At 27.4% G+C, this 17,989-nt stretch overlaps 5 protein-coding genes across 8 annotated transcripts; 2 read left to right on the forward strand and 3 right to left on the reverse strand.

The window, feature by feature from the left end:
- Window positions 1–1,322: 1,322 nt before the first annotated feature.
- LOC122568807 (coiled-coil and C2 domain-containing protein 1-like) lies at window positions 1,323–5,833 on the reverse strand. Of its 2 annotated transcripts, XM_043728991.1 has the most exons (12): window positions 5,629–5,833; window positions 5,421–5,553; window positions 5,215–5,327; window positions 4,770–5,130; window positions 4,320–4,691; window positions 3,813–4,187; window positions 3,363–3,733; window positions 3,121–3,296; window positions 2,781–3,044; window positions 2,481–2,519; window positions 2,012–2,102; window positions 1,323–1,927 (listed from the first exon to the last, which is right to left on the reverse strand). In XM_043728991.1, exons 1-12 carry the CDS (start codon window positions 5,686–5,688, stop codon window positions 1,808–1,810), a joined length of 2,475 nt encoding a protein of 824 aa, XP_043584926.1. In that variant the 5' UTR covers window positions 5,689–5,833; the 3' UTR covers window positions 1,323–1,807. The 2 variants fall into 2 exon arrangements, with proteins under 2 accessions (XP_043584926.1, XP_043584927.1); XM_043728992.1 differs by lacking the exon at window positions 2,481–2,519 and having other exon boundaries at window positions 5,629–5,832.
- Window positions 5,834–6,513: 680 nt separating this feature from the next.
- On the forward strand, window positions 6,514–8,755 carry LOC122568810 (V-type proton ATPase subunit d). Its single transcript, XM_043728995.1, has 6 exons — window positions 6,514–6,741; window positions 6,868–7,218; window positions 7,348–7,505; window positions 7,715–7,891; window positions 7,999–8,076; window positions 8,154–8,755. Exons 1-6 carry the CDS (start codon window positions 6,621–6,623, stop codon window positions 8,313–8,315), a joined length of 1,047 nt encoding a protein of 348 aa, XP_043584930.1. The 5' UTR covers window positions 6,514–6,620; the 3' UTR covers window positions 8,316–8,755.
- Window positions 8,756–9,633: 878 nt separating this feature from the next.
- Window positions 9,634–11,117, reverse strand: LOC122568809 (probable tRNA(His) guanylyltransferase). The gene is made up of 3 exons (XM_043728994.1): window positions 10,748–11,117; window positions 10,300–10,544; window positions 9,634–10,145 (listed from the first exon to the last, which is right to left on the reverse strand). Exons 1-3 carry the CDS (start codon window positions 11,115–11,117, stop codon window positions 9,687–9,689), a joined length of 1,074 nt encoding a protein of 357 aa, XP_043584929.1. The 3' UTR covers window positions 9,634–9,686.
- Window positions 11,118–11,488: 371 nt separating this feature from the next.
- LOC122568806 lies at window positions 11,489–16,753 on the forward strand. 3 transcript variants are annotated; one of them, XM_043728988.1, is made up of 10 exons: window positions 11,489–14,248; window positions 14,318–14,547; window positions 14,620–14,836; window positions 14,926–15,078; window positions 15,161–15,325; window positions 15,396–15,581; window positions 15,696–15,870; window positions 15,956–16,299; window positions 16,372–16,508; window positions 16,565–16,753. In XM_043728988.1, exons 1-10 carry the CDS (start codon window positions 11,507–11,509, stop codon window positions 16,713–16,715), a joined length of 4,500 nt encoding a protein of 1,499 aa, XP_043584923.1. In that variant the 5' UTR covers window positions 11,489–11,506; the 3' UTR covers window positions 16,716–16,753. The 3 variants fall into 3 exon arrangements, 2 of the variants coding, with proteins under 2 accessions (XP_043584923.1, XP_043584924.1); XR_006317205.1 differs by lacking the exon at window positions 15,956–16,299; XM_043728989.1 differs by lacking the exons at window positions 15,956–16,299; window positions 16,372–16,508.
- Window positions 16,754–16,863: 110 nt separating this feature from the next.
- On the reverse strand, window positions 16,864–17,717 carry LOC122568812 (ATP synthase subunit g, mitochondrial-like). The gene is made up of 2 exons (XM_043728997.1): window positions 17,557–17,717; window positions 16,864–17,202 (listed from the first exon to the last, which is right to left on the reverse strand). The coding sequence occupies exons 1-2, from the start codon at window positions 17,594–17,596 to the stop codon at window positions 16,943–16,945; spliced, it is 300 nt and encodes a 99-aa protein (XP_043584932.1). The 5' UTR covers window positions 17,597–17,717; the 3' UTR covers window positions 16,864–16,942.
- Window positions 17,718–17,989: the final 272 nt, after the last annotated feature.

The raw sequence follows: 17,989 nt of genomic DNA on the forward strand, positions 1-17,989 counted from the left end.
GTCAACATTAACCGCGGTATGTATATACTCGCCAAACACTCTGCACTGAACCGTGTAATCCAGATTCGCGGTACGCCGAAGTTTCGGTTGCCCTGCGCCCTTTCAGCCGACCTAATTGTCTAATTGGCAAATAAATCCCATTGTTTTCCAATAGTGAGAGATCGATACGCGCACCGCGGGAAAGACTTTTGTGCCTAACCGATGGAAATTGAGCGACGACATGGCCGAACATTGTTTCGGGAACCACTAGACACACTAGTGTTCGACACGGTGGGTGTCAATCGCTTTTGTGTACCAATCTTTTCGACCGCATCCTTTTGTACCGCACTCTGACCCTTTCGTATGTGGATCACAAAAGGCCGATGAGTTATAAAGATCGTTTCGAAGAACTGGCTTTTTCTATTCAGTTTTCCGAGAAATTCTAGTCGAGTGTGAAATATGTATTTGATTTAAATCGTATTGTGGAAAGAAATACAATACTTAATGAATAGAAGCTCGTATAAAAAGAATCTCTAAACTGATCGTAAATCTCCTATAATTATCATAGGGAAATGATAAATTTTCTTTCTATTTTTTTGTGCTTTTTGATTGTATATCGTAATTTCTATTTCGTTGCAGGTTTACGAATTCGTCATATGTTTTGTCTTAATTATATTTTACAATCGAATATACGTCATTTGTCAATAACTGCGTTAAAATCGATATATTTACTATTAATTTAAGATCAAATCACGATAAAAATATTCAAATTACTTTATATACATATATATAACATTCAAAAATATGTTAAGATAACTTTATTTATGAAATACGATGATTTTTATGTTAAAGCTTATGCCTTATGTTTACTTTATTAAATCGATTATTTGTTTGTATATTATGGCAAATAAATATCTCGTAAGTATTATATAAATTACAAGGATTTGTGGTGATTAGAATCACGTAGATGAGAATGAAACAGTAGAATGACGAACTGGGAGGAGACAGAGTTGAACGATTATCAGACAATAGTTTGTTAGTGGGGTTCACCTGCTGTATTGTTCTCTGGAAATGTGGATTCAGCTTCAGTTCGCAATCGTTCCTTCTCCGCGTTTAAATTGTTCGATATGTACAACCGATAGTCCCTTACGTGCATGCTAATTAAGTTCAGTTATATTTAGGACTCAATTATTTAAACACGTCCCTTTTTAATTAATCTATGATATTTGAATCCCAATTCAAAATTAATTTCAAATTAGTAACTCAACGATATAGTTAGTAAGCCTTTATATTTATTAATAATCTTATACTTATCTTAAGAGGTAATTTATATGTTTAGGATATAATTTTCAATTTCTTTATTCAAACAATAAATGATTACAAAGTTATATTTATAAAATTGCTCATAATGATAATTCAAGTTATTCGCTAGGATCTGTAACTAATCATAATTTAACATAAAAAAACAAAGCAGAGGAATATATCATTTGTTTCTATATATTAAGATTAAAAAAATAATTATCAGCCACACATACATACATGATGTTTACAAATTTTTGCATACTGTGCTTCAATATTTACATATTAAATTATGCTTCTGTACATATTTATTATTTATTATATTTCTATGACGGCTGAATACTTATGTTATATTATACAAATTATTTCTTTTGTTGTTGATATACATATTCATATCAATTTGATTAAAGCTATTAATAAAGCAAAATACATATTTTTATCATATCTTGATCAGCATATTGCATTTCCAAAGCCTCGATGGTGCGATCGCTGACAAAATAAATTTACAATCGCAATTCCAGGATATTAATCAATGATCAATAACTAGCCACTTGTCTGTAATCTTTTCTATCTGTTTTGTAACAATCGGATTTCTCAAACGTATTTTTAATTCAAGTTTCCCACCTGTTGGCTTCCTTCCATCCATTAACTACGATAATATAGCATTTCTTCAATATAAGAATTATGTATTTAATTAGAAAATAGTATTTAACAAATAGTCTTTATTATTTACCGGAAACGAGTCATGAAGTACACATTGAGTTTCCAAGGGTTGTAATTTCACTGTTACTGTACCTAAGAGACTATCGCTTCTAAAAAATCCTCTGCAAAATAAAAAATACAAATTACATATAGTAGCAAAAGGACGTTTGAATATTTGGGACTCATACAATTTGGATCTAAAATCTGTAAATACAAGTTTACGTTGTTACAGCCTGCTCGTGCAATATAAGCATCATAGAAATCAAGTGTATCAATTTACAACAATAATTATTTACAACTAAACATTTTTTTCTATAATCGACTTTTATTCCTCTTATTTCGAAATATTTACTTAATAATGCCTCAATCTTATAATAAATGCGCTTTTTGAAAAAAGAGAAGAATAAGAGGAAAAAAGAAAACAAATAAAGCAATAGCACATTATCTCTGGTTCATAATTTAGAAGCTGAATGCTTTACAAAAGTACGAAATTTTCATACCTTGAGTTAATGCAACACAGGATGGAATTCAGCGAGCATCTGCAAGCAACGTACTAATCTATTTACTATCTTCAATATTATTATATCTAATATATAATTATATTTTATCCTTAAAAATATTATTTACAAACAATAGATGACATTATATTATTTTACCAATGTTTCTAATTGGAAAAATAGTATAAGTTATCGGAAAGAAACTTATTATAAATTATTTAAAAATATATACACGTTATAAAACTATAATATTGTCAAAATACGAATAAATCAATAATTTGATTTCGTCGCTTTTTTCATTACCCTTTAGCCCAAACTTGACATTTTAATGCATGTCTTTTGAATGTTCGTTGACATGGTCTTGATAAACGATCTATTCCAGTTAATGGAAATACTGCTTCATATTCTGGGTTACACGTTCCTTTAACAGTAGCCGTTCTATCTGATGGAGGACTATCTGAAGGATAAGGGAATTCAAATATGACATAAGTATCTGCATCTTTCGAATAATTTATTCCCCTAATTATTGAAATTTCTATGTCACTATCGCTTAAATCCGTGCAACTCCTGTAAAACAATATATTTACAATTACAATGTAATAATTCTATTAACTAACGTAGTGGAAAACTTTACTATACTAACTGAACTATAGTATGAGTTTTTATCTCGTAATGATGTTGTGGTGATGGTAGTGCATCACGTTTTCGAACTGTTAGCATATCTAAATCTCGTTTATAATTCAGTGCTAGACGTTCCCATTTATTATATCCAGATACATCTCCTAATGCTTTACAATGATCTCTGGTGCATAAACACCACTATAATAAAATTGCATAATTTACGATTAGATTTATAAATTTACTTTACATGTATCATCAGTTTACCTTAATTTGTTTCATTAATTGTGACTCAAGATTCTCATAAATTTCTTCATCCGTTCCAATTACTTTCTCTGAACAATCTTCAGTATCGACTACCGTAAAACTATCATCCAATAAACCTATTATACTATCTGTATTAAGCTCAGTTTTTGCTGCTGGAGACAATGGTATAGAATTCATATCAACTGGTAAGCCTCCTCTACTAGCTTCGATCAATGGATCCATTGCTTTTGCTTGTCTTAGATAAGTACGGGCTAATTCTATATCTCCTTCTTTTTTTGCGTTAAGAGCAGCTTGCTTTAATTCATGTTGGCGTTGTTGTAATAAAGCTAACTGTTTCTCAGCACGTGATGTCTTTTGATTTTGCTTCTTCCCTATCATTTAAAATATATATTAATTAGATATTATAACAATGGTAGATCATTCTATAAATCATAACATTTTCTCAACTACCTATTTCTGCTTTCGCAGGAGGAACAGGAACTTTTGGATCTGAAGAAACTTTATTTTCGGGTAGTTTAGATTCTGTACTAGTTGGCATTATTAAATCTGAAGGTTTTCTATTTTTATCTGTTGCTGGATCAGGTGCAGATTGCGAAGGAACTGTAAGGGGATCAAAACCAGGTATAGTAGGTAATTCATCAAAGGGAACGAGTTTTCCACGAGCATGCAATTTAATAGCATCTTCAAATTGTTTGCAAATGCGGCCATATCTGCGAGCTTTAGACGAGTTTCCTTCACCTTCTGCAGTTGCTTTCATCTTTTTACATGCTTCAAGACGTTCTTTTAAAGCAACCTCTAAATTTTCTGAACTTGGTGGTTTCACTTCTATTTTTCCAATAAAACAAAACATTAGAAGTATAATTATTTTTAACAAATTTAATTCACTTCATGTGTTTAATATCATTTTCGTAATATTATATGCACAAAGTAAATTATTAAATTAACATCAAAATTTACCTGTTGAGGCAATGTTTTCAGAAGGTTTCCCCTGTGTCTCACTTTCTGTTTTTTCTGACTTTTCAGTTGATACTGTAGTAGTATCTAATCCAGGCAGATTTGGAGAAGCTGGCATATCTGATAAATCAACTGTTTCTCCTGCATTTACTGCTGCAATAACTATATCAAAATGTTTGGCTATATTTAAACATTGGAGAGCCTCTTTCATGTTACTAGCTCTTTTCCATGCTATTGCTGCCATTTTATATTGTTGTTGTCTATCTTTCAATAATTTTAATGCTTCTTCATCTATACTTTTTATTGGAGCAGACTCTTCAACATTATTATTTTCTGCAGGATAAGTATCAGCCTCAGCTGTAGTGGTAGTTTCTTCTAAAAAATATAGTATTACAAGATTATAAAAAGTAAATCATAACAAAAAAATAAATATGGCTTTCCATTAAATAATACCTGTAAATTCTGTTTTATTAGTTACTAGTACTTTCTCAGTTGTTTCAGCTGTAGCATGTGGTGGTAATTCCGGTGGTATATCGTTTTCGCTAATAGATTTTCCTGCCTCAGCATTTTTCAATAATTCTGTAAGTGTCTTAATACCTCTGCTAAACCTTCTTGCTCGACTTAATTCATTTTCTCGTTTTGCTTTTTTTTCAGCAATCTCATAAAGTTGTAATCTTTCTTTTAACAGTTTAATCATACTTTCATTATCATTTTGTGTTTCAGACTGTTCTGTGTTTTCAGCTACTAAACTTTCTTCTTTCTCTGGAGTCATAGACTCAGAAATTCCCTCATTCGTAATCATTTTAAGTTCACTCTGACATAATATAAAATATTAAAAATGAGTTTAATATAACTAAACAGTTATTAGAAATAAAAACACGAATGATAGAATTTATACCAATAATTCTGGATCATCCTCTCCATCAGATACCTCTTCTTCAAAATTTATATCTTTCATACTTTCAGTTACCATTACATCTAAATTTTCTTTAAGAACTGGTTTACGAGATGCTATGCGAATGATAAAATATATCAATATTGTATTTAAAATGTTATCGATCGTACAGATAATTAATAATAAGCGTACAAACAATATTTACTTACCAGTACGTTTAGATTTTCCAACATTGTCATCACCAGATGTTAAAGCTATTAATTCAGCTTCTAAATCGTCATCGTCATTCATAAAGTCATTACCTATATCATCTAACGTTGCTGGCACATCGAAAATTCCATACTGTTAAAAGATATTATGTTTAGAAAAATGTAACCAATCGAAAAGTAAGGTTAAAAACATTACAAGATAATATACTTGTGCAAGACTGCCAGTGGGTTTTGTTTGCCGTTTTGAATTCTCTTTCTTTCCAAACATACTACTTCGTGTAATATATTCTACCACAAATCAATTGATAATTATTAAAATATCAAGAACACTTAAATTGATAAAACACGTCACAGGTAAAAAGCGTATTACATCAAAACAGTCTTCTATACTAATATGCGTCATTCACTATACAATGCAAAGAAGTAGTAATACCACCTCGGTTTCAACGTATGATGTAAATATATTTCTCGGTAGTATGTATAAATGATTTCGATAACTCAAATATAAATATATGAATAGATGAGTTTACTAAGTTTATTAAGTACATATATTTCAAATGATAGAATTTTATACTATTGCCCTTAAAAATTTAACTTATTTAAAGAATTATTTTAAACATCTATCTCTAAACATTCATATCGAAAAGTTTAAACTCAATTTATTACTTCTTAAATTAATTTTTTGAATATATTAAGTACATTAAGTTTTGCATACTTTCAAAACCATAATATATTTACTGTTTTATAATATGTTTTCCCGTGTACACTTTCATTTTTTGTATATTGTTGTGGGATCACTACAAAATAACTTAGTATATAGTATTAAATCAAAGTATTTTTTTAAATTGGATATAATACATAATAACACGAAGGAAAAATGTGAAAGGTTTTTGTATTTAATTAGATTAATGATTATTTTAATATAATCTTTGACCTGTTGTAAACTATTGTATATTATTTTGCATTATTAGAAAATAGTTACTAAAATTTGAAAAAATCAAATTTAAATGGATCAGTTTGATCAAATATTCGATAGCTACTCGAAGTCGATATCATTCAGAAATTTAGCCATTTTTTCATGGCTTGCAACAAACTTCTCGCTAGATGGTCATATGATCGACACGAAAAAGGGCGAGTCCGATTTCAACTTTGACGTATCGGTATTTCAATTGGAGTAATTGTAATAAACGATCCTCCAAAATGAAGGGTTGTATGTTTAACATCGACGGAGGGTATTTGGAGGGCCTTTGCCGAGGCTTCAAATGTGGAATTCTTCAACAAAGTGACTATCTTAATCTTGTACAATGTGAAACTCTTGAAGGTAAGTTTTACCCAACACTTACATTTCAGTTCCAGAAACAATAAAAATTATCTGAAACTTAAAAAGTACATGATATTCAATTTATTACTAATACCTATCGATATTAATTAATTTTTACTTCCACAGATTTAAAACTACATTTGGCTGGTACAGATTATGGCAGTTTTTTAGCTAATGAGCCATCACCACTTTCTGTTAGTGTGATCGATGATAAATTAAGAGAAAAGCTTGTTGTGGAATTTCAACATATGCGCAACCATTCTGTAGAACCTTTGTCACAATTTTTAGATTTCATTACTTATAGTTATATGATCGATAATATTATTTTACTAATTACTGGAACTTTGCATCAAAGACCAATTTCAGAGTTGATCCCTAAATGCCATCCTCTAGGCAGTTTCGAACAAATGGAAGCTATTCATGTAGCAGCTACACCTGCTGAACTTTATAACGCAGTTTTGGTAGACACCCCTTTAGGTATGAAATATATTTAAATATGTCTTAAAATTTTTATGTAATATATTGAAAGCATAAAATAGTTTATATTCCTTAATCATATCTTGATTTATTATTTTTTACTGTATTAAATATTCAATGAAATTCTAGCACCCTTTTTTGTGGATTGCATTTCTGAACAAGATTTGGATGAAATGAACATAGAAATAATCAGAAATACATTATACAAAGCTTATTTGGAAGCATTTTATAAATTTTGTAAAGAAATTGGTGGGACAACTGCAGATACTATGTGTGAAATACTTGCGGTATTAAATTTTCTCAAATTAATATTTTATATAATCAATGACAATTTATCTATTCCTTTCTTTTTTATTTTCTTCAATCCATACACTGTATGTGTTTGTGGATATAAATCTCATTTCTAACTTACAAATTTAAAATTACGACCAGTATAATGAATGTAAATTAACGTAATCCAATGAAATAATTTATTAAATACGAATTATTTGTACAGTTTGAAGCTGATAGGCGAGCAATTATTATAACCATAAATTCATTTGGAACTGAATTGGGTAAAGATGATAGAGCAAAATTGTATCCACGTTGTGGAAAATTAAATCCAGATGGATTAGCCGCACTAGCAAGGGCTGATGATTATGAACAGGTCAAAGCTGTAGCAGAATACTTTGTTGTATGTATATGTTTTAAAAATAAGATCTTATACTTTTTAAGAAATTTATATCTCTGAATTCATATACAATTAAATGTATTAATTTTACATTTGAATTCTTTTTTCAGGAATACAGTGCTTTGTTTGAAGGTGCAGGTAACAATCCTGGTGATAAAACTTTAGAAGATAAATTCTTTGAGCATGAGGTAAATTTAATATTGTCACAAAAGTTAATGTAGCAAAATATCTTTAAATTTTTCTAATTTTAATATTATTACCACAGGTTCGCTTAAACGTTCATGCTTTCCTTCAACAATTTCACTTCGGAGTATTCTACAGTTATCTTAAATTAAAGGAACAAGAATGCCGTAATATTGTATGGATAGCGGAATGTGTTGCACAAAAGCATCGTGCTAAAATAGATAATTACATTCCAATTTTTTAATAAGTTTCTTGATGTTTTGTTGATCATTTATATTTAACTATGCAACAATATCATACGACAAAAATAAATTTTCCTTCTTATTTTTATTTCTTAACCACGAATAACTAATAATTCTACAGTATTTCATATTATGGAAAAAAAGCAAATGTAAATTGAGAAAAAATATAATTATTTCATTAATAACTGAGATAAACAAATATAACTATGTCTCTAGCCAAATTGAACAGATGATATTGAAAATTATTATACATAAAATTATTATTTAGTAAGAGTTTATATTATATAGGTGTACATAGTGTATTTTATTGTAGCAGTATATATTATGTTTGATATTTTCTGATGTTGTAATTATTGATTCTATTGTAATATAAAATAATATATAATGCATTCCACATAAGTTTAAAACATTCAACTCAAATAATAATATCTTATAAACTGAAGCTTTTCATTTTTCTTCATTTTTACCCAAAAGAGTTAGAAATTTTGCAATATACATATACATGTTATATGTATGATCAATTATATGTTTAAAAAATTTAATTAATCAGGTAAGTAAATCAGTATATCCATACAATGAAAAAGACGAACAACATAAATATCTAACGACATACTTACAATACTTTTATTTCTAAAATACTTATATTTTGCATGTTCTCCTAATAACGAAGCAATATTTAATGTAATAGATCATGTAATAATATTCAAATTAATCCATCATACGATAATATTCAAACTGATTATTATAGAACTTACAAACATACACATGCAGAATTATAAAATTTTATACCTGAAATTAATTCAAAATGGTTTAGTAAACTACTTTTGTGTTTATGAACAAGATTTTTTATAAAAATCTTAGTACATTTACTCTAGAGCAGCCTTTCATTTCATAAATAATTTAAGATTAATTGATACAATATTTTGCTATTAGAAAATGCGATACTGAAAGTGAATAAGTTTTAAAATATGAAATCCTAACGAAAAATATATGTCAAATATATATGTATACGTATCCATTTCTCTAAAACACTTTTATAACATATACATATATACATACATGTGTATATATGTATATGAAAGTACACGTATATACATAAATATGCAATTTATCATATAAAAATATAATTTCTCTAAAAAAGTAGTAAGATAAAACTTAATTTTCAAGTGAAGAATTTACAAAGGAATCATAAATGTAGTCAGAATTATCAATTCTGTACTTTGTAATTCTTTCACTAATAATTAATATTTTATAATACTACCACTTCAGATAAAACGCGATTAAAATATTCTTAATATTACTGGAAATAAACTTCCATTATTTTCCGTTAGGATGTTTTTCAAATTTATTATAAAAAAAATATAAAACACTTCTTATCTTCTACAAATTCGTTCACTTTCACACTGCATTCTTTCTCCATCTGATTCTCGGTTTCTTGCTGGGTGCACTTCTTCTTTCATAGAATTCACGTTAGCAACTGGAGGTGGTGGAGTGTTATTAATATGTTTCATGTTCGTGGTTGGAGATGGTGGTTTTGTTGTTCTGATTGGATTTGAACTAACATTATTTACTAAATTTGGAGGTTGATAAGTTGCTAAACTTTTTAACCCGAGTACTTCCGGGTTTTCTTTCCAGAAACGGTCTCCAATAATATCATCTACCAATGGAACCACTGCAGGTTTTAATCTACCTGTCCCATCAGGTATTAATTTCCTTATAAGTGTAGTACCCTTTCGAAAAAGTGGTGGCTCATTATTATAATTTATACCAAATTCTTGAAAAAGTAATTCGTTCTTATGTGATGCCAATGTACCTCTAAGTTTTCCTTCTGCCTAAAAATTAAAATAAATAAATAAAAACAATAATTTTTAGAAATATGATTCAAAATTACTAAGGTATATATAATTATTTACACATATATATAATTATCATTCTTTTTATATACATGTACATAAATATATATATATGTATTATAAAAGAGTTTACCTGAGTTGGAGTTAGCTTTCCTTTTAATACAAGATTCCAAAAGCAGGTGTTATATAAATTGTTTACATGAGCATCAGCCTGTCGCCATGCTAAATAATCCCTTAAGTTTTTATCTGTAGGATACAATACAACACGGGCATCGAAAGATGGTGGATAATATAATTCCTTGCCTTGGAAGAAACGAGGCCAATGATAAACATACGATGATGCAAAAAGAGAATTCACATTTGTCATCAATTTTGAAGCTAAAATATTATAAAAATGTTTTAAACAATATATTTGTATTATTAAACATTATGGAATACAAATATTATGTAACATGTAAATAATAATAATTGTATAGAAATCAATACATATACATGTACATATATATTTTTTGTGTTTCCATATTAATTATTTATCATCTTAAATTTATCATGTTATAAATTACTTTTTAAGATGTACGTACCTCTTCGTTTGTAAAGTTCAGTGTCTTTTCGAAAGACAAAAGAATATTCATCACTTTGACCAAAACCTAGAATGATTTCTTTAAAATCTTCCATAACCGTAATAGCCGCGCGATTCATTAATTGCAAAGCAGCTACATCATTCGGTTTAGTAAATTGATGCGCTTCACAGAATTTTGAAAAATTTCTTCCATCAATTCTAACCACAATCCAACAATTTGGCAAACAACTGTCATCACGCTCAAATTCTTTCACATATTCAAATTTACTTTTAGCCATTCTCGTCAAACTTATGTGCCGGCTATTGACCACTTGTTTGACCAAGCTAATGATTTTCAGGAAGTTGCTTCCTGTTGTCAGAAAATACAACATTTCCTGAAACTGCTAAGTGTTGAAGTCTCCACTGTCGTGTTTGCTTCAGTTTGAGATGTACACAATTTGTCTCATAAATTCATAAAGAACTTATTAAAAATCTGTTATTGACTTTTTATGACGAAATAAATTACCGTTTGATACATATGTATATTTCTAAATAACCACGTGCGCGTTTATTGGTTAGGTATAATTGGTTAACTAGTAGGCTAGCAGCTGTATAGTGGGTATATACAAAGATATGCACAAGTTAAATAAAATACTGTATTGTAACAAATTCTTGTGAATTAAAGATATTTAAATAAAATACATTAAAATTTTTATGGAGATATATATTTACGTAATATGTAAATAAGTCTAAATATATAAAAATAAAAAATTACAACAAAATGGATCTGCATGAACGCTATATGCGTACTTCAACAATAGATTTCTCAATCTTGGAATTATTAGACATTGCATTCAAAGATGACCCATTCTTATTGCTACATCGTTTAAACAAATATTACAATACCGAAATACTAAAAGACAATTTATATGCAAAGCAATTACATACATTTCGAATGATATTATGTTATGAATATCAACTTATATTTGATACAAAAAAGAAACATTCTAAAGCAGTGTCAAATGATTTATGTTTTAAAATTATAGAAAATACTTTATTGGAGAAAAAAAAATTACAGAATTTTATCGAATATCCAATTTTATACGATATTATAATTTTACGATTAACGCTTCACTGTGATGTACAGTGTATTGAACAACACTTGATAAATTTTCAGAAATCGAATGCTGATACCTTGAATAGTAATGAAAGTAAAATTTTGTATATGAAAATACTAGAATGCTTTTTAGAATCGTTACAATTAAAGAAATTTCTATATAATGACTTGGAATCAAATCTACTGAAACGTTTTAATTCTTTGTACCTGAAAGATATAATATTATGGTTACAAATGAAAGAAAATAAGGAATGGCAATTATTTGCTTCAATTTTCCCAAAATTAATAAATACCTTTGATTCTGAAAGTATTTTCCCAGCTGTATGGAATTGTATCTTAAATGAATTAGATGATTTGAAAGATTTATTAAGTGCACTCAGCATTTTAATAGATATATATTTCTCATTAAATTTAAAAGATAATAGTCTTATACATCATGATCTATATTGTACAAAACAACTATGGTTATTAATAATGAAGAGCTTAAAGTCTCCTATACAGCAGTATCGTAAACAAGCATTATTTATAATGAAACGAATAACTTGTTTTATGAGCACTATAGCTGAAAGTGATTTAAAATCGATAGAGTATACAATTACTCCTTTCCTATGCAATCAATCTATTAAAACAGAAATATCAATAAATGACATTAGACAAAATTATTTCTTGATATTAGAAGCATTGGAAGAAAAACAACATCATCTAATATTACCTGCATTAACTCATTTACCAATTTTGGTAAAAGGAAGTCAGGAGCATGCTGCATGTAATAACTGCTTTAGCAACATTTGGTTACAACTAAGTTTTGAAAGAATATTATTGCATGAAAATAATACTATAGTAAAACAGGGAATATTGTATGTTTGTAAATTACCTGCTCTTTTACATGATGATCAGTTTGTAAAATTATTTATACATGTTCTAAATAATACATTTTTATATGAATGTCAAACTTATCAACAAGAACCAGAAATATTAAACGATATTGTAACATTATTTATACATGTAAAAAAGGAACAAGTTGAATTTTTAAATAAAGTTCTTCAAATAATGAACGAAGAAACATGGGCTCCTATACCAATATTTTATATGATGAAAGTTTTAAGGACAGTTTCAAGTCAAGTATTAAATTATTGGAAAGATGATCAATTAAATATAATTAAATCTTTAATTCAGAAAAACCAAATGCAGTCTTATATATTAAGAATTGCATTTCAAATTGAACTTCTAAAAACAATTCCCCTCTCTATAAAAAAAATTAATGATTTGAAAATTGTAATGGATATGTTGTTAGAATTTCCTTTAGAAGAAATTTTCATAAGAAATTCATTTTTATGGAATATTATAATAGCATGGTTGAAAGAAGTATTAGTAAAAGTAGATGCAATAAATTTTATTAAATTTATTTGTAAAGAACATCCATGTCAAAATTTGCATGTAAAATTCAATCCTGCAAAATTTGCTCTTATTGTTACAATGTTTCATGATGCAGGTTTAATATTACAACAGAAATCATGTTCTGTAGAAGCAGTACTCAATAATTGGCTATCATCACTGAAAGGGATAGCTACAAGACCTTATGCAGATACTGCACATATTTTTTATATGATAGAATTTATGTCATATTTACTTAATTTAAGTGACATAGACACACAGAAGAGCATTATACAACTGTTCACTTTATATATTAATGATGCATTAAAATTTTTACTTAAAAGCAGCAAAAGCATACCATACAAGTTTAATTATGAAGAATTAAACAGATATCTCAATGCAATTACTTCAACTCTTAACAATGGAAACTTGCTTTTAACAAAACAGGAAATTTTACATTATGTTGAGAAGTTTAAAAATGATAGTATAACTATTATTCAAAATATAAAACAATATACGAACATGCATTACATATATGCTTTATATATCTTACATTATACTCAAAATATTTTATGTACAAACCACACTTCATTTTATTTACAACCATTATTAAATATCCATGATATTCACATACCTAGTAATGATGAATCTGAAATAGAACTGAAAGGGAAGATAGCATCAGATTGTTATGTATTACTTGCTAGACTTGTAAATCAATTTTTAACGAAAGTAGAAATAAAATTATGGCCTCAAAACATTGACTGGATTAAAAATATTTCCTATTTATATGAAATGGGAGGAAATGAAATTATTCCAGAAGTAGCACTGATATTAAAAACAATGGTTAATAAGGGAGCAATAGGAGATCTAGAAAATAAATTAAACTTGATATCTATTTTCACTACATGTTGGAAAACCACTTTGTTGAGTACAAAGAACAAGATTTATTTTCTAGCAATAAAAAATCTTATAGGAGTTGTTATAAACAATAATTTTTTGGTATTACCCAATATTAAGGATTTTGTAGACAATGTAAGATAGTAATATATTTTTCAGGAAATGAATCTCTTCTTGTATATTAAAATTATCTTTAATTTTTAGTTTCTTAATCAACTACTGGAAGAAAGTAATAATGTGCCAAAACTGAAAAAATTTTTATTAGATGAAATGAAATTTTTAAACACGTGCTGTTTAAAAAATCTACAAGATGCACTATTAACATGTCTCCTCCATGGACATGTACTTCGAAAAGATAAACAAATAGAAAATCAAGTCTATTTATATATTACAAAAAATTATCATAGCTGTTACCCACAACATATACAAATAATGTAGGTACTTTTATGATCTTTAACATTATTTTATATATTCATTTTTTATTAATATTTTAACTTCATTAATAGAGATCATAATAATGATGCTAATGTTAGAGCAGCTTCTGTCATTCTGCTACATCAGATAATTAATGAAGATAGAGAATTTGGATCAACATTTCTCCCAACTATTTTACAGAAATTGGAAAAGTACAAAAATAAACGATATTTCAATCATTCTTACATACATAAAATAAAGCATCGAATTATGCAAACTTTATTAATAATACAGCCAATTTTAACTAAGGTAACAAAATATTGTATGTAAATTACATATCATCTTATTTTAAATTGTAGTAATAAATATAGTAGGAAAAACATTTGATTCATCTACAGGATAATACTGTAATACTGCAAGAATTTCTTTGTAATTTAATACTTCTGGAAAGTAATCAACATAGTGTTCGAATAATGCAAGAATGGATATTAATAAAAATTTTCGTGGAAAATATAGAATTTCATGATAAAATCTGGGAATTTTTTGAAAAGGTATTTAAATAAGTTTTGTGTTTCTCTTATGAAATTGTTTTTTATTAATATAAGAATTCTCTAACTAATATAATATGTGTAGGGTATTAAAACACGTCCAGGATGTGTTAGTTCCATAATGTGTATCATTTATCATGTTTCTAAACTTCTACCCAAAGATTCCCAAAGCAATTTTATTTTAACGGCACTCAATTATATTACCCGTTGCTGTTTAGGACAACAATATAGTATGCGTCTTTACGGTCAGGTAAATTGTATTATGTTAAGTTATAAACTAATAATAAATTACAACCATATTAATATTTTGTTCACAATAGATTATCTTTGTAAAATTATACAAAATGTTGGAAGAAATGAATTTTGATCATGCAACATTACAATATAGAGGATTATATAATGCCGCAATTGCAACTTTGAAAGATGGATTAGCAAGAAATTCAAACAAAATACAGGATGACTTTTATTTTTCTATTTTTCATCCTATACTGAACTATACCTTACAAGTAATATTAAAATTACTATTTAAAATTATTAAATAGATAAATAAAAATAAAAATATATACTTAAATATAATACTTATATATAATACTTAAATAATGTTTTCTTTCTATTTATAGACAATTTATTATGAATTACCTCGATTGACTGATATGGATGCAAGTGAATGGATAAATCCACATTTGTTCAAAAATTTGAATTTTGAAGAATTTAGTGGTCATTCTCTTCAGCTATATAACATAGATACATCATTATCAGATACTAAAACATCATCATTTTTAATAAAATCTTCAGGTATTTTATAAACTATTATGATTATACTAATTTCTAATAATATGCTTCATACATGTAAAGAATACTAAATTCCTAAAATTTAAAGAAAAAACAAGCAGTATAGAATCTTTTGGAAAAAACAGTAATATGGAATTTGAAGAATTGAATGATATTCAAAAAAAAATTAATCCTCTGATGTCTACCAATTTGTCACATAGTGATATTTTTCCAACAATCAGAGAATCCATTTCTCATAAGAGAATATCAGATGAAGATGGTCTTATAGTTGTAGCATGTCTTGTTAGTCGTACTCCAAACTTAGGGGGACTTGCTCGTACTTGTGAAATTTTTAATGTAAAAGAATTGGTTATTGCTAATATGAATCAAATTAAAGATAAGGAATTTCAGAATCTTAGTGTATCAGCTGAATATTGGATAACTATTACAGAGGTATATTTTATATGTATAACATTTTAATACATACAAAAGAGGTTTATTGTAACCAATTCATGGCCATTGTAGGTAAAACCATATGATCTATGCAAATATTTATTGAATAAAAAAGATATGGGATGGTCTTTGGTAGGAGTAGAACAAACAGCTAATAGTACAAATTTGTTAAATATGAAATTTGAGAAAAAGACAATTCTTGTTTTAGGGTAAGTAATCATAAAGTAAATAAATTCACATGAATAACAATAAATGTCATTTACAGAAATGAAAAAGATGGGATTCCTGCCAATTTGATACCTTTGTTTGATACCTGCATAGAAATACCACAAGTTGGTGTAATACGATCATTAAATGTTCACGTTAGTGGAGCAATATGTATATGGCAGTATGCAAAACAACATATATTAACATGATCCTATTTTTGAGTATAATAAATAATTATATAATATAATGTTTAATATTGCTTTTTTTTTAAATGACACATCTTTTATGAAACGCAATGAAATAAGAAAATATTTTAATTAAATAATATTAATGTTTATTTATAAAATTAAAATTGAATTTATATGTGTATATATATATATTTATTTGAATAACTATTATACAGAGATTATATCCCCAAATGAATGTTAATACATTTTTATACGTTATATCCTATAAGATGTCGTTTTCCAATACATTCTCCTACGAAGAACCAACATAAAATTTCAATTCCAACTAATGTATTTAGCCAAGCTTCACGCACTGTGAGATCAAGATATCGTTTATTTTTAGCAGCACTGATCATATTGGAGATACCATTCTTTATGGCAGGAATGTCAGATATCTTTGGCGGAACTAATTCTACTTTTCCATAATATACAAGATTCCTAATAGCAGGCTTGGTTTTTGTTGTTAAAACTGCAATGAATACATGATTATAAGTAATAATTATAATACATTTTATTTATATTAATAAAAGATTATTAACGATTGACAGTAAAACTAACTGGAAATATATATATATCTTACATAACCTTGAAAACATTAAGAAAAATATTTCTGACAAATTATGTGCCCATTAATGACTTATTTAAAATTATTCTGGAATTTCAATGACTGAAGTATGATCGTAATTTAAAATAGCAAAACAATTAATTCTCTTTTATTTTACAACGAGAATATTTGAGTTATATAACAATCAATTTTTATCAGCAAGTTATAATTAACTTTACGAAATAAAATAATTATAATAATTAAGCATTAAATACGTACCTTTAGATATTGCTATAACCTCTCCAATAAGTTTCGACATTTTTAATCACCTTTATTTAAGCAACTTTCTTTCGTGAGAAACCACAAGACCACAGCCGTCTCACACCCTATAATTCTGTAACAACCCCCTTTGCAACTGATAATTCTGTCATCTAGCGGTAATTTTTGGAATTATAACTTAAAATTATATACATATATAATAGCAGATAATAGATACATACACATATTAAATACTATACCATGAACTGTGGCCGAATACAATTATAAAATTACAAACGAAACATAGAATTTTATCTTTACGTATCTTTTATCGTTATGCGGGTGAAAAAATGATTAAAACAATGATATTGAGCAAAAAGTACTATGCTAATTTTTTCTACTTTTATTAAAATATTTTTATTATTGACATAAAATTTTTATTAATATTTTCATG

Source organism: Bombus pyrosoma, linkage group LG6 (assembly GCF_014825855.1).
Source record: "Bombus pyrosoma isolate SC7728 linkage group LG6, ASM1482585v1, whole genome shotgun sequence".
NCBI classification, from domain to species: Eukaryota; Metazoa; Arthropoda; class Insecta; order Hymenoptera; family Apidae; genus Bombus; species Bombus pyrosoma.